The sequence below is a fragment of the Urocampus carinirostris genome, chromosome 9 (assembly GCF_059441175.1).
Source record: "Urocampus carinirostris isolate Australia breed hairy pipefish chromosome 9, RoL_Ucar_1.0, whole genome shotgun sequence".
Classification (NCBI taxonomy): Eukaryota; Metazoa; Chordata; class Actinopteri; order Syngnathiformes; family Syngnathidae; genus Urocampus; species Urocampus carinirostris.
Window position 1 is genome coordinate 20,119,756 of NC_142357.1, and position 17,206 is coordinate 20,136,961.

At 38.2% G+C, this 17,206-nt stretch overlaps 1 protein-coding gene across 1 annotated transcript; it reads left to right on the forward strand.

Annotated features, from left to right (window-relative positions):
• The first annotated feature begins 876 nt into the window (after positions 1–876).
• hopx (HOP homeobox) lies at positions 877–11,203 on the forward strand. The gene is made up of 2 exons (XM_088344830.1): positions 877–1,140; positions 10,921–11,203. The coding sequence occupies exons 1-2, from the start codon at positions 1,009–1,011 to the stop codon at positions 10,996–10,998; spliced, it is 210 nt and encodes a 69-aa protein (XP_088200956.1). The 5' UTR covers positions 877–1,008; the 3' UTR covers positions 10,999–11,203.
• The last annotated feature ends 6,003 nt before the right edge of the window (positions 11,204–17,206 follow it).

A 17,206-nucleotide genomic window follows, 5' to 3' on the forward strand; every position in this document is an offset into this window, starting at 1 on the left:
TGTGGCAGGCCATGCATTTCCCACCTAGGCCTTCAGTGGTGTGTTATCTACTACAAATTGGCTCAATGAGCCAGAATTTGGAAGTGAACACCAGGGGCCGGTTCCCTACCAATCAAGAGCCAGTTCCCTTCTAGATGCATTGTTTCTCTTGTGATTTGTGAATATGCACTTTTTTCAGGGATTCTACATTGTTAACTTTAAATTTGTTGATTATAAAAAAAGGTTAAAATTATTTTGTATTCGAGTCTTTTTTTGTACTTGTGTAAATATTTTAATTGATGTTTCCTGTGTTCTTCAGGGATATTGGGTTTCACAAAACAAATGTAAAGATTATTCTTGTATTTGTTAGTTTATTTCTTATTTCTTATTTTAAATTCACATTTTGTTGTGTGTTTTTGTTGTGGATTTTGAGTTGGTTGACTAGACGGTTCAAAGTTGATCTGAGTTAAAAGTTCACTGCGGACTGAAATGATAAATGCTATTATAATTTAATTTGTAGAATAATAGATTTTAGATTTTTGTGCATGACTGTAGCACAACACATTACAGCGACATTAATATAGAGTCACTTTATATTTTATTTTTTGGTTTTGGTTTGAACAAATGTATTGACACTAATAACAGAAAACAATCTTGACAATCTCAACAGCAATCAAGCACATTCACAATATTATATATTACTAAAAAAAGCTCATCTTGTTAGAGCTACGTGGGAAAAAATGTGAAAACATAACTATGTATCATCGAATTTCCAGTTAAATGACTTACGTTGTGACGTCACTACATTGCGACTCCTGTCCCCAAAAACAAGCCATCAACAGCTGGGTGTCATACAGTTCGTGACGTCATAACCCCGCCCCTTCTAGAGGAGCTCCCTGACAACCAGGATTTTAGTTCTGAGCACGCCGCCCGCGAACCGTCACACGCCGGCGGCGAGTCTTCCGACAACAAGCAGCTTCCCGCGGCTCATTCGGCAGCGTTCTCCTTCGAGACTCCGGAGCATAAAACATGGAGTGCATGAAGCTGTCTGAGTACCAGGCCAAAATTTTGGAGGAAAACTTTAGAAAAAACAAGTACCCTGACGACACGATGTGTATTCTGGTTGCCGCCGAGTGTGGACTCTCCGAAGAGGATACGCGGGTGAGTGCGTGTGCACCTTACAATTTAAAAAAATAACTTTTTTTCTCCTTTTAAATAACTGTTATTTGTAACTAAATACATTTTCATTAAATATCTGCGCATACATTTTTATAATGGAGCTGTAACTGAACATTTTTACATATGTGATATCATAACTGGCAACCTCGGCCACTTGCTTCCCTCCCTTATTAATGATTGCAATTCCCCTTATTAAACGATAATAAACCTTACAAACATAACGAGGTACCTATTTACTCACAGCAAAACAGACTATATATTAAAAACAAAGATCACTTGTGTAAACAACTTTATTTACGTAGTAAACAACACAAATTATTTCAGCATTTTTCTTGTTTGCAAGGGAAATACTACAAAAATACTACTGCAGAAATACGAGAATTCTACAAAAATACTACAAGGATACTACATAAATAGTAGTACACAAAAATCGTACAGCAGAAATACTACAAGAACATTACAGAAATAATTCAAAAGTCCTACTATGAAAATAATACAATACTACTATGAAAATACTACTGCAGAAATATTACAAGACTTCTACAAAAATAATACTGCAGAAATACTAAAAGAATACTAGATAAATAATACAGAAATACGAGACAAAAATCCTACAGTAGAAATACTACAAGAATATTACAGAAATGATTTAAAAATCCTACTATAAAAATACTACAGACTTCTATAAAAAAACACTGCAGATATATTACACAAAAATCCTACAGCAGAAATACTACAAGAATATTACAGAGAGAATTCAAAACTCCTATGAAAATACTGCAATAATACTACGAAAATACGACTGCAAAAATACTAAAGACTTCTACAAAAATAATACTGCAGAAATACTACGAGAATACTACATAAATAAAAGAGAAATACTTAAAAAAAATCATGTAGCAAAAATACTACAAGAAGTAATTCAAAAGTCCTCCTATGAAAACACTACAATAATACTATGAAAATACTACTGCAGAAATACTACAAGACTTCTACAAAAATAATACTGCAGAAATACTACACAAAAATCCTTCAAGCAGAAATACTACAAGAATATTACAGAAGTAATTCAAAAGTCCTACTATAAAAATACTACAGTAGAGCTCAGGAGGTAGAGCGCTCCTCTTGGGATCAAGGGATCCCAGTTCGAATCCCGGCTCGTCTGTGTTACATGTCGAAGTGTCCTTGCGTAAGACACTGAACCCCTAATACCCCCAATAAGCAGGTTAGCGCCTTACATGGCTGCAAGGCCGCAGTTGGGAAATGTGGAGCACATTGTAAAGCGCTTTGGTAAGTCATTGAATTGAAAAGCGCTATATAAATGCAGATCATTTCATTTCATTACAATAATACTACGAAAATGCTACTGCAGAAATGCTACAAAAACAAACCGACAAAAATACTACAAAAATAAACCAACAAAAATACTACAATAATTTTACAGAAATGCTATAAAAATACTACTGCAGCAATACTACAAGAATTCCACAGAAATACATCAAACATCCCACTATAGAAATGCCACAAGAATACTAAAAAAATACTACTGCAGAAATACTTCAAAAATCCTACCACTGAAATAGTACAAAAATACTTCCACAGCAATACTACAAGAATACTACAGAAATACAACAAAAATCCCACTAGAAAAAAAAGAGTAAATTACATGATATACCCATTTTTGTTGCATATTATTTTCATGTATTTTATTGCAGCATAAACAAAAACTATCCCCGAACAGCGGTACTCAAGTATGGTGTTTACCTTGTCAGGCCATAATGTGCAAACAATAGGCAGATATTTTGTGGTCAGTTCGGAAAATAAGATCCTGCTCAATGTTTTGGTTCAAAAAGTCACATTCGAGAAAAAAATCGTCTTACTCAGCAAGTAAAAAGCTTACAAGGAAAGGGGAAAGTGATATCGTAGAAACTCAGTGACGAGCACATGACTTTATGGAAAATTACACTCCCGAGTGCTTTCGAAAGATATGAAAAAACAACTGGATACATAATAAAGAAGATACAAATGTAAAGTAAGGGAAATGATTAATGTTAATATCTCTGGTTGAAGAAAATGTAGCATTGCTTCATTTTACAAAAACAATGTAACATCGTATATTGTTTTTTTTTTATCTTATATTATACTTTAATTGTTGTAAATTTTATTTATAATTTGATTGTTTGTTAATACAATATTCATTTAAGCCTGGTCATCCTGGTAGGGGTATTACCTCAAATGCGGTCTCTTCTCAAGGTGTCCTCCTGTAGACTTTAGATCAGGGAATGGTGTAATAATAATCTGTAGTCTGTGATAGTCTGTGCAGCCCCTTGAGACTCTTTGTGATTAAGGGCTATACAAATAAACATGACTTGACTTAAGATAATTGATATTTTTAGGCCAGCAGAGAAGGCATTGCAGACCCTGATGGCCCACCACTGCAGAACCTCCATTTGTTCATCTTAAAAATTTACAAATCATACATCCAGAGAAGATGAATGTAAACCCAACTGCATTTTTACATTATCTTCCATGTAAGCTTACAAAATGATGCATTACATGGATCTTCCTTCCATGTAAATGAGAAGTCTACATATAAGCAAAGTTTCACTTGATGGACAACATCTGCAGATTGTTGTCAAGGCATACCTTTAAAACACTTTCATCAATCAACACTCAACACGTCATTTGTTTGTTCCATGTTCCAACAAACCAGTTAGTCCGGGTTTAACAACATAGCACCGGCATGAATCCGCAGCGTAAATAAACCTGATCAAACAGACACACAATCGACACTTTCCGCAGAAATGCAGGCTTCAGGCATACATTTCCTTAGGGGATGAATAAAGTATCTATCTATCTATCTATCTACATTGGAGGTTGGATTTGGGGCTAAATCAACTCATGATTGACTGGATTTAGAAGAATAATAGACGTCTAGCTTGTGTTTAGCACAGGGGTTGGCAACACAAAAGGTTGAAAGGACTTAATACAAAAAAAAAATATTTATTTTAGGAGACGCAACAAATTAAACGCTATAGGCAATACATACTGGAAATATATATACTGTATAGAGGGGCCTAAAAGTTTCAACACAACCCAACCCGGCCCGTGGGTATCAAAGCTTGGATCAGCTCGAGCTAATTTACTTGATTCGAGGCACCAAGCCCGTAGCAAACTTCATCCATACATTATCTGCACCGCTTATCTTCAGTAGGGTCGTGGGGGTGCTGGAGCCCATCCCAGCTATCTTCGGGCAGTGGGCAGGGGACACCCTGTACTGGTTGCCAGCCAGAGACAGACAACTCAATCGCTCAATCACACCTAGGGATAATTTGGACTGGCCAATTAACCTGACATGCATATTTTGGGAATGTGGGAGGAAACCGGAGTGGCCGGAGGAAACCCACGCAAGCACGGGGAGAACATGCGAACTCCACACAGGAAGGTTGAAGCATCCTTGAATTTTCACATTTTTATGTGAGGACCCAGGAGTATGTAAGGGTGATTTTGTCCAAATTTCACATATTACCCAATACCTTTTCAACTGTTTTTTACTAGGTGAGTTGTAAAAGTCATTTAGCTTGGGCACCACATGATAGAAAAACATTCTTACAAGGGCCAGACTAGAAAATAAATGGGATGAAAAATTGTACTTTTGCTGGAGGGCTGGGGATCTTTACAGAGGCTCACAAAATAAATTATAATTCAGGGATGTAAGATTTGATCATAACACCATTGAGGGGGATTTTTTTTTTTTACTTCACTAAGATTTAATCTATAGGAATTTTTATCAACTGTGCACTTGAAAAACAACTACTGTTTATTTAACTTGGGGAAAACTCATGCAGACTAAAAAGTGACAAAAAAAGCAGCCAAGCGCTAAATTAAATGATGGATTTAATGATTTAAAAGGCTTTCTGCTTTTATTTTTTTCCCCCCATCAAAATCTTTGCCGGAATATAGGAACTTTGCTGTTAGATTTAACATCTATTATAGAAAGAAGTTAAAGCTTCTGCAAACGCACCTATGTGTTAATTTATTTTCTTTGCGTTTTTCGTAATGCCTTAAACAGCGTGTCTGCAACTTTTATTTAAGGTACAATACTAACAGGATGGGTTTCCTCAATGTTCTCTGAATGATGATGATTGGTAGTCAGTAAATACAGTTTTGGCATTGGCTTAGCTTTGTCGACATCTAGTGGGTGCAATTAAAACTGCCAGTCGTTGTTTGACGCTCATTTTTCTCTTGAATGTCTCTCAGCACTGTCTTGTGGGCCACATTTAGCCTGCGGGTCACATGATCTAGAGTCAGTGTAGCACAATACTGCTGCGATGAATTAGGTTTTCATTATAGATTTAGCACAACGGGACAGTGTGTAAGATTTAGTGCCTCCAAAGAACTTGCATTCAGTAAATACTAGGCAAAAATACCTAAACCATCATACACATGCTAATTTTTATTCCCCTCCCAAAGGTCGCCGCCATGTTTGTCTGGTTACTTGCTGCTACGCTGTGCTTTGTGGCACTGGTTTTCATGTTAAGTCAGGTCACATTTATTTGTATAGCCCTTAATCACAAAATGTCTTAAAGGACTGCTCAGGTTACGATTACAACATCCCCTGATCATTCACATTAGACAACAGTGCCATCTAGTGGTCATACATTACACCCTAGGGCTTTAAACTATTGTACACCAAAGCTAAAACTCTTGTTTTTGTTTTCTTGTATATTAATTGGTCACGTAGCTTTTAGTTTTGTAAAACAATCTGAAATGTACAGTTTAGTGATGTTTAGAAAGCTATCTAGCTAATCCTCGCGATGCAGGCATGGTTTGGTGAGCCCTTGCAATTGGTATAAAGGAGTGTACCATGCACATCAGGTGTTATGAGTACAGTAGTTCTATTTATCTTGTGCAAAAGGGCTCACAACAGTCTGGGCGGGGTGCAAGGCTCACATGTGGCGCCTGTTCAAAAGACTTGACTTCATTTCCTCTCCAGTGTTTTTAGATGGTCAACAAAGCCCGCATTGGGGAAGGTTCAACTCCACTAACGCATGCACACACAGTACCATATATACACTAACACACTTACACAGTAATACATTGAGGATGGGGCCACTCCCGTTCCACATAAACGGGGTTTACAATGTGCCGCGGCCTCTGTGAAGCCTTTTTGAGTGCCGTGTTTGTTTGCAGTGAAAAGCAGAGTCCACCTACAGTAGTCTCGGTTGTGCAACAACGAGAGGTGGGAACATTTGACAACATGTGAGTGATCACTGCAAAACTTCATGGAGAAAACTGTACTGTACTGAATGAATTTGTGCCTGGTGATTTATTTCCACCCGTGTTTTCATTGACGCTTTACACACATGTGATGACACCATGATGGACAGCAGTAAACCGTAGTAAACAGTGGGTCAAGCCAAGCCATTTTATTTGTATAGCCCTTAATCACAAAGAGTCTCAAAGGGCTGCAAACAGTGACACCTAAAGACTATTATTAATGAAATGAAATGAAATGAAATGAAATGATCTGCATTTATATAGCGCTTTTCAAGTCAATGACTTCCCAAAGCGCTTTACAATGTGCTCCACATTTCCCAATAGCGGCCGTGATCTGTGCAGCCATGTAAGGCGCTAACCTGCTTATTGGGGGTATTGGGGTTTTAGTGTCTTACCCAAGGACACTTCGGCATGTAACACGGACAAGCCGGGATTCGAACTGGGATCCCTTAATCCTAAAACGATCGCTCTACCTCCTGAGCTACTGCCGCCCCACATCATCCCCTGATCTAAAGCCTACATGAGGGCAAGGAAAAAGAGAAACTTCTAAGCCATTTAATTCTAAGGCCTATTTGAAATGATGAGAGGAGAAAACATTTTTTATTATGGTGGCGTCCTCGGGACTGCCTGGGTGAGCCCATTAAACAGTAGACAACAGAAAAAAGCTATACTATTCCACACCATTGGCAATGACTACTCAAACGAATATTGTTCAGCTGTCGGATGAGGTAGCTCATTTTGTTGGAAAGCGAAAAGAGTGATATTTAGAGAAACTGCGAATAACATTAGCAGGCTAGCTAGACACTTGTACAGTCTTCCTTCTGACATATTCACACATCTAACCAAATCGTCCAGTCTACCCGACTTCTGTCCATATGATCTGTACCACTATATTGTAAATGTAGTATCCCCATACATCTGTGCTGATCTAAAGTCTAGATGCTTACCAGTTCTTATCTGCCTGGTGCCAAAAACGCACTGCCGGAGTGAAATGCCCCGCCTCGCGCAAACGTTCCTCAAATGACTGTATATAAATTTTTGGGGAATGTAGCAGAAGACTAAAGCACAGAGCATCCATAGCTTGTTTAGAAAACACTTTCGAGCATGTTCAAAACATGAATTTTGACGTTTTATCTCCTGAACTTTCGTCGATAATTTGATAGTTCATTTTGGCGTAATAAATTATGGTAAATGACATAAGTTTTCAATACCTGCAATAGTTGATCGCAATCAAAGCAGCTCATTTACGTAGTGAAAAATGGCAACGGTAAGACACTAACATTATTTAGTTATCACTAGCTAACTAATAGAGTGTCTTTGACGTGACTCATACCTAGCTTCCATAAAATTGTTCAGAAATGCATCAAACGTACCTTGTAAAAAATGCTTGTTGCAAATCCTGGACTACTTCTAGGGCTGCCACCAGTTCCTCAGTTTGATTGCAGATAAACATCGCCGTCTTCTGTCTTCATCAAAAGGGATACGATAAAATGCTAAATCGGGCTTAGATTCTTGCTCGCTGGCACAGCCAACCATCATGAAAAGTCGTGGTTATGTCTTCTGTCATCATTATTGCTATTTGTTTCAAATCAAAGAAACATCGTTTTGACACAATGTAAAGTCTGTTTAAAGCTTATATAGCAAGAGTTATTTTTCCTCTCCAAAAAGGTCAAAATATAGCCATCAGTAACTAAACCTCTGGCAACTAAAGTGGGTAAACCTCAAAGGCACTACACCCCTTTATGTCCAAACAAAGCACTGTTCGTCATTTTCCCTCCAAAATACCATGTGACTTGTTACTCTTACTTGGTGTCTCAGGTATGAATAAGGAAGAGGTGTCTTCAATTTGAAGTACACTCTGTCATACTGGGCACTGAAAGCTGCAATATAGCACACCATGGCAAGGAAATTTCCGGGGACCTTAAAAAATGAATTGTGGCACCTGATAAGACTGTCCAAGGCTACAAGGTGATTGCCAACACCCTGAAGTTGAGCTGCAGTACGGTGGCCAAGATCCTCCAGCCTGGAAGTACTCAGACCATACACTTCAGGAACATTCATTATAGGGTGTACTCACTTTTGTTGCAAAGGGTTTAGTTATAGACGGCTACATTTTGATTGTTTTTTTAGGGTTACAATACATTCACACTGCAGTAATAAATCTACACATACTACCTTTTATTGTGTCAACGTGATGTTTCTTCAGTGTTGTTCTACGAAACACTATCATGAAATCTCTGCAGAAATGGTAGGAGTGTACTCACTTTTGTGACATACTGTTGTAAAACTAAAACATGTATTTTTTCCACCCAAATAATGTCAATTTTAGAGCTTCCAGTGGTGTTAGATTGGACTGTTGATTTATGAGACCAGACTTTGGGTCAATAAACCAAAATGACACTTTACATTTGGTCCAGCTTACTGGTACCTACAAGTCAATCCAAACAACAAAGCAGTTAAAAACTAATTTGCACACCCAAATGACCTTTTTAAATGCTAAGAACTTAGTTTAAACTTGGAACAGACATCTTTACTTAGGAACTAAACAACCTCAAATGTAGTAAATATTTCTCACAGTGGATTTGTACTTCTAAATTAAGACCAGTCTTGGAACCAGTAATACTTAAAATATGGACTGATTAACTAGTAATCTGAGCGGCATGGCAGGTGGATGGTTAACGTGTGAGGTCCAATGTTTAATTCCAGCTACCGTGGCCTCCCCATGAAGTGTTTGCATCTTCTCCCCGTGCCTACGTAGGGTTTTCTTTGTGCTCTCCGGTTTCCACACACGTTCCAAAAACATGCATGTGAGATTAATTGGCTGGTCCAAATTGTCCCTCGGTTTGAATGGGCGAGTGAATTGTTTGTGTCTGTGTGCCCTGCGACTGGCCGGTATCCAGTTCAGGGTGTCCCCTGCCCACTGCCTGAAGAATGCTGGGATGAGTTTAAGCATCCCCCGTGACCCTAGTGAGGATAAGCGACAAAGAAGATGGATGGTTGGATAACTCAATCAACTTCCAACTTGGATTGGAGGACATAAAATCACATACAACAGCAGATGTTGAAGCTTTTTTAAGCAAGCAAACAGTCTTGAATGTCATTATTTTTATGCTCCCTTTCATGAAAAAACTAAACAAAACTTTAAAGTATGGCTGGGTGATACTGGGAAATTTAGTATTGATCAATACCGATCTGATACTTTGCTTGGAAATCACATGATCATTAAATAATTGAACCCTAACCCTTTACCCGTTGAGTTGGTTCGTATTTTCCAATAGTAGGTACAAATATTTTAGGCACTAAGAATGTTTCATTTCTCATAAAAAGCTACCATGCAAACCTTAGCAGTATAAAAAAAAGAAATATTTTTATTGCAACCATTTCACAACAAAAAGTCAAAATTAAGCAGAGATATAACGAAAATACAAATAAAACAATTTCAACATGTTAACTATACCTTCAATTGCACAATATTTTGAAAATAAAGTCAGATAAAAAATAAAATACTTCAACTCTAACAACTGTTACAGAGCAACGGTCAAGCGAGTCCAACAAAAAAGATTACCAATGTAACAAACAAGCCCTTTTAGCTCTGTTGCCATTGTGACAACAGATTTACAGGTTTTTGTTCAGGAACAGTAACATATTTATATTTTTGGTTGCACCTCGGTGCTATCTGTAGGGAGAACATTTTTCATTTGTTAACCACACTTCCTGTTTGCCTCTGTCATATTTAGCTTCTGATAAGGGTGGATGGATAGATTTAGCCCTCTCTTCTGCCTGGCAGTAAGGATGCAGCAGCAGGCCAGCTAAGGAGAGATGCTAAAAGTGTGCATGTCAGTCACAAAAACAGGCATGAGCGTGGAGAAAGGCCCGGGGAGCTAAGTGAAAGAAAGGACTGCTCTGTCTAAATATGGAAACAGCACTATGAGGAAATTAGAGGATCCAAGGACTTGCTTAGTATTGATACTATCGATATGTGGATCGACCCGCCTAACCCTACTTTGAAGCGATGCAAGATGTTAATCAACTTAAGACTTCCTATATCCAACACAGCAGTAGGTTCTACTGAGGACTTGGGAGAAAACTCAGAAATTATTACTTATCCCAGCACTTACCTAAACTCAGATTCTATTTTATTTATGGAACAAGTCAATCAGAACCCATTTACTCACCAACTAACAGACTTACAAAAACTAAGACTTGAAAATGTGTCTGAACATTAAACATCCAAGTTCAGTCAACTAAAGAGCCGTTGTACCTCAGAACCCAGTGCCTATTTTGCAGAGTACTGAGCGCTGGTTTACAGAAGCCAGTTTTGTTTGAAAAGCTTTTAAATGGATTCACAAGCGCACCTGTTCTCAGGACTATTCATGCCGGGTCGGTTACATCATCGTTTCTCATCTTTCAGGTTCTGCCGAGTGCTTTGCTGCCAAAATCATAATAGTTTAAACACCTCCCTTTTTCTGTATTTCCCTCCAGAAATGGTTCAGGCTGCGTTCATCTCAGTGGCGCCAGGCTGAGGGTCTTCCAGCCGAAGTGGGCTCTGTGTTGGATTGAGACGCACCCCAACCCACCATTCCAGAAGCCTGCCAACTACTTTGTGGACTTTTCTCCTGGAACTTCCTCTTCTCCCTGCCTTTTTATTTTATGTATAAAGCTGTTTGCCATCTGGCAATGTGAAAATGCTTGAGTGCTGTTGACTAAATAACCCACTTGTTTACATGAAATGAGAACATTGTTAATAAATTAAGTATTAAAATGGCTTGCCTACTCTGTGACTTTTTAGGGCATATAACAAGAATTGTTTTTATTGTCATCGATAACTAGTGTTGGGAATGCGTTACTAAGGAATGCAGTTACTTTTCTCTGTAAACAGTACTGTAACGCGTTATTATTAAAATTGTGTACCTCAACTGTCATTACAACATGGTGCGTTACTTCACTACTATTTACAGTAAAAGCAGACCACAATTAACAATGTCTCATGTTCTTTGGCGGCTTCTTGTTCACTCATGAAATCACATACTACTCATAAACAGTCAGCAACACAATGCTGAATACATTTCCTCGAGGTAGTCATGTTCATGAGGACCGACGAAATACAACTGAATAGTTACAATGGCGCTGTCTCAAGCACAGAGTATAAGGGCAGGTAATTTTCCCCTACTGATATTCTCCCTTATATATATATATATATACAGGGAGTGCAGAATTATTAGGCAAATGAGTATTTTGACCACATCATCCTCTTTATGCATGTTGTCTTACTCCAAGCTGTATAGGCTCGAAAGCCTACTACCAATTAAGCATATCAGGTGATGTGCATCTCTGTAATGAGAAGGGGTGTGGTCTAATGACATCAACACCCTATATCAGGTGTGCATAATTATTAGGCAACTTCCTTTCCTTTGGCAAAATGGGTCAGAAGAGGGACTTGACAGGCTCTGGAAAGTCAAAAATAGTGAGATATCTTGCAGAGGGATGCAGCACTCTTAAAATTCCCAAGCTTCTGTAGCGTGATCATCGAACAATCAAGCGTTACATTCAAAATAGTCAACAGGGTCGCAAGAAGCGTGTAGAAAAACCAAGGCGCAAAATAACTGCCCGTGAACTGAGAAAAGTCAAGCGTACAGCTGCCAAGATGCCACTTGCCACCAGTTTTGCCATATTTCAGAGCTGCAACATCACTGGAGTGCCCAAAAGCACAAGGTGTGCAATACTCAGAGACATGGCCAAGGTAAGAAAGGCTGAAAAACAACCACCACTGAACAAGACACACAAGCTGAAACGTCAAGACTGGACCAAGAAAAATCTCAAGACGGATTTTTCTAAGGTTTTATGGACTGATGAAATGAGAGTGAGTCTTGATGGGCCAGATGGATGGGCCCGTGGCTGGATCGGTAAAGGGCAGAGAGCTCCAGTCCGCCTCAGACGCCAGCAAGGTGGAGGTGGGGTACTGGTATGGGCTGGTATCATCAAAGATGAGCTTGTGGGGCCTTTTCGGGTTGAGGATGGACTCAATCTCAACTCCCAGTCCTACTGCCAGTTTCTGGAAGACACCTTCTTCAAGCAGTGGTACAGGAAGAAGTCCGCATCCTTCAAGAAAAACATGATTTTCATGCAGGACAACGCTCCATCACACGCATCCAAGTACTCCACAGCGTGGCTGGCAAGAAAGGGTCTAAAAGAAGAAAAACTAATGACATGGCCTCCTTGTTCACCTGATCTGAACCCCATAGAGAACCTGTGGTCCCTCATCAAATGTGAGATTTACAAGGAGGGAAAACAGTACACCTCTCTGAACAGTGTCTGGTAGGCTGTGGTTGCTGCTGCACGCAATGTTGATCGTGAACAGATCAAAGCACTGACAGAATCCATGGATGGCAGGCTTTTGAGTGTCCTTGCAAAGAAAGGTGGCTATATTGGTCACTGATTTGTTTTTGTTTTGTTTTTGAATGTCAGAAATGTATATTTGTGAATGTTGAGCTGTTATATTGGTTTCCCTGATGAAAACAAATAATTGAAATGGGTATACATTTGTTTTTTGTTAAGTTGCCTAATAATTATGCACAGTAATAGTCACCTGCACACACAGATATCCTCCTAAAATAGCTAAAACTAAAAAAGCCCCACTCCAACTTCCAAAATATTCAGCTTTGATATTAATGAGACTTTTGGGTTCATTAAGAACATGGTTGTTGTTCAATAATAAAATTAATCCTCAAAAATACAACTTGCCTAATAATTCTGCACTCCCTGTATATATATATATGCTCACATCTAAGACATGCAGACGCTTCCCTACTTACCACCATTCGACTAACGAAAAACTGTAGACACTGACATTTTTTTCGGGATGTCAAAAAATATCCGGACATTGCTGTAAGTTCGATATTGTATTGTGTGCACCTTTTTCTAAGTACAGGACAGTACTGTAGTGCCTCTTTCCGCCTCTACCGAGGTGTGGTGGCGCTGTGAGAGCTCACCCAGCATCGAACCCGGAGAAGAACTCCGCTACCTCTTCCTAATTCGTGTGTAAACATACTGTACTTAATCTCCAGCGCGCTAATAACTTTGACATATTTATAGTTTAACATCTTGTGCATCCATTCAATAGGGTTGGTGTAAAGTGTAAAGAAGAGGCAAGCCGTTTCTTTTGAAATGAAAGTGGAAGAAGAAATCTTAATGGGGTTGAGAAAATTGTTCGCTTTTTTTCGGCCACTTTTTACCACCGAGGAGGACCTCTTGAAGCGCATCTTCCAAAATTAAGTTAAACTCAAACTTAATTTATCTTTATAGAGCATATTATTTTATAAAATGTTTATTTTTTAGTACAAAAGAATACAGGTTACTTATACAAGCCTTAAAAATTCTTATATAAAGCTTAAACATACATTCCATAAAAAATATAGCACTGAGGCAACATGTGAAAAAAATCAACTTATGTAAGTCTGTATTTACAATGATAAAATACTGAATTGATTAGGGGGCCAATTTAAATGAGCATATTTGGTTGTGTGTCAGCAATAGTGAATGGTAGGCAGTGCGTGGGGAGGAAGGCCTGGCTTAAACAGAAACAACCAAACAACGAGAAATCATTGGGCCAAACGTGAGCACAGAATTTGCTGTAAAAAAGTGCTGAATTTTGGTCTTTTTATTTGTACAATTACTGTTGCGATACACCATGCAGGGAAAAAAAAAACATCTGGCACATTAACCAGAAATGGAGAAGAAAATGTTTGAGTGGTTTGAAGACTAAATGGATATGGAGTGTCCCAACGAAGTGTTTATTTGAAAGCTCTCAAGATTGCACAAGCCAAGAAATATAAAGGCTTCACTGCAGGTTGGTGTACACGTTTTGTTCCATTTCTTTAATTAAGTAGTCTCAGGGGGTCGGCTTCAATGTCACAATTTAAGATCATTTGTAACTAAGTAGTTACTTTCAGAGTAATGTGCTACCTTTGGGTGTCAGTAATTTGTTGATGCAAAGCAATTACTTTTTAAATGAAGTAACTAGGAACTGTAGTTACTTTTTTCAGCAACGTGCCTCACACTGTGGATAACTATGTAATGTAGATTAGAAGGTGACGGACCAGGATAAATATGTGATAAAATGAGAAAAATAGCAACTATTTAAACATATTAGGATAGACATGTTTTTTAGAAGATAACTTTATAGCTTTTTAAAGCACTCGTGCTTCTATTTAGCTGAAGTGTGAATACTTTGAGACTCCTTGTGATTAAGGGCTATACAAATAAACATGACATGACAATACCTTTTCCACCTCTTTCTTTTAAACATATTTTATCATATTTTTGTGGGCTGCCAGGCCAGGCTCAGAGTCCCTAGCCAGAAACACGAGCCGGACGCAGCCCTCAGCATCACGGGACAAACAAGCGACAGGTGATGTCAGTCTATTGTGCGCTTGTCTGTAAAAAGGATGTGAGCTCATAGACTCGTGCAAGCATTGGGCCCCTCGTTAGCTATTCTGTTGATAAACAAAAAGAAAAACAATGAGCACTCTTGATAGTCTTGGCAGTCGCTTTGCTGTACTGATGCCGTTAGTGGGTCTTTTTATAATAATTTACACATACATGAGGTTGGTGGAAAAAAATTTAAACAAACAATCAGGAAAGAAGTGTTTTATAATGGAGGTTATTGTATCATCCATACTCAGAATACTACCAAGCATGACAGAATCAGCTACTCAACAGTGCTGCAACTGTGAACTGATTGAAAGTATGAGAAAAAAAGGACTCCTTAATGCTGCCAAATAAATCCAAGAGTTTCTGAGATGATTGTGAAAGTACAAGAAAGAAGGTTAGGTGGAGGTAGATGTTTCCTGCACGCAGGGAAAAAATGCTGGCACAACCTGCTTGACTGAAACTGGCTCATAGTACCCGAGTACGACTGGTATGCTGCTCAACAAGTGAGCGCTATTTTGCAGTTTTGTGCTAATGCCACACACATGCACATCCAAATTAAAAGAGCACTAACTTGTAGATGAATTTTTGTCTCAAGATCCCCCCAACAGAAAACAAAAAACAAAGACATAATGGATCAATCCATAGCAGAGTTGTCAAACTCAGTTTGGATCTGTGGCCAAATCCAAACTTTCTGTTCTACAGCGGGCCGGATTGGTGAAAGAATGGCAACTTCAAATTTTCAGCTTTCTTTTCCAATGTTATGCATTATCAATCCGCCTACATTAGTAAGCTACACTACATATTATAACCACGGATGAAAAGGGATCTTTTCCAAACCCAAAACATTTGCTCAAAAACAATGGGGAAACAAGATTTTCATGTTTGGCAATAAATGTGTAAACCTGTTTATTTTAACAGTTGAGTGAATACAGCATTACACCGAACCAAAATACTACATTTTACAAACTTAACACTGCCCTCTGGAGGCCTGAGAGATAATTTATAACTTAATAGAAATGACCTCGATTCGCTCCTTTTTTGGACACTCAGAAATGTAAAATCATCCATAAGGCATCCAGCCCACAAGCTGTATGTTTGACATGCCTGATCCATAGCAATACGTACCTATCCTTACTTAGGTTAAAACCAAGCTATTATCTTTGACTAATTATCAGAGATTAAAAAAAAAAACATTTTTGAAAAATTAAATGAGTGTCTTTAAGTTACTCTACTGTCCTAAAAATAAGCTAGGTGTTTTTAAACATTATTTTGAATTGGGTTTTTTGCCCATGTAAATCCTGCTAAAATCGAAGCATTTTTCAAACAAGAGACTTGCCAATATGACTAAATTCAGTGTGAAAGCAGAGCTGACAAACATTAAAAAACATTTGAAATGAAATGAAATGTTTATTTTTGAAGGTATTGTTGGATACATTAATCAAAACATGACACAAAGAAAAAAACTAATGCTGAGAGTGAGCATGGCCAAATATGGTCACCTTACGCCCCCTCCCCTAAGGAAATTTGACAGATCTGTTTCTGCCAACCTTTGCTTAAAGGTTTGCACCGTATTTGCACTAATAACCCGGTCAGGCAAAAAATTCCAAATTTTTGGTATCCTGAAAGAAATAAAGTTTCCATGCAAGTTGATAGAGAATTTTCAGAGTTGGAAAAAGTTTTCATAGTATTATTCGAGAGCACCCTTTTTAAGTCTAAACAGGTTCTTGGACAATCAATTCTGTGACTGTGTCAAGCAGACCGCACTAATCCAATATAAAGTACTAAGGACCAATCAACATTGCCACTGCAAAAATGAGGATTATTTCATGTTTTTCCCCCATGTTTTTATAGAAAACGCGATATTCATAATATGCTATTAACTGGTGTAGTTAGGTTTGTAAGATTTGTAGTATTTGGTAACAAAAGACAAGCAGTGGTACCGACTTTTCAAAATGTTCCGTGGGCCTGAGCAATTTGTGATGTTTAAATAGAAATGCAAACAGAAAACAAATGGACCCTTAGGTTTTGTTTGTCACTTGGAAGCTTCTTGCATTTTTTTTCCCAATGCTCGATTTCAACTCATGCTGAGTAAGCCTCATACACGTTGATTATTTACCCAAATGAGCTATTTTTAAAAACACAAAAAAACTAAAGAGATTTCATTTGATGAAAGCCATTCCATGCATATGAGAGACTTATTACATAGGAAAGTACTCCATTCAAATTCAACAAAATGTGATGAATTGAAAGTCTAAAACGTTACAACACCTTCAAATAGGGCAGGAGCTACCATAGACAAACTAGGAGTAAACACAATATTGAAACTAACAGAACTCAC

Bases quoted from the DNA above. Each gene is read 5' to 3' on its own strand.
- hopx (XM_088344830.1), top strand. From the start codon at position 1,009: ATGGAGTGCATGAAGCTGTCTGAGTACCAGGCCAAAATTTTGGAGGAA. The intron at 1,141-10,920 runs GTGAGTGCGTGT...ATTTCCCTCCAG, and splicing joins TCTCCGAAGAGGATACGCGG to AAATGGTTCAGGCTGCGTTC.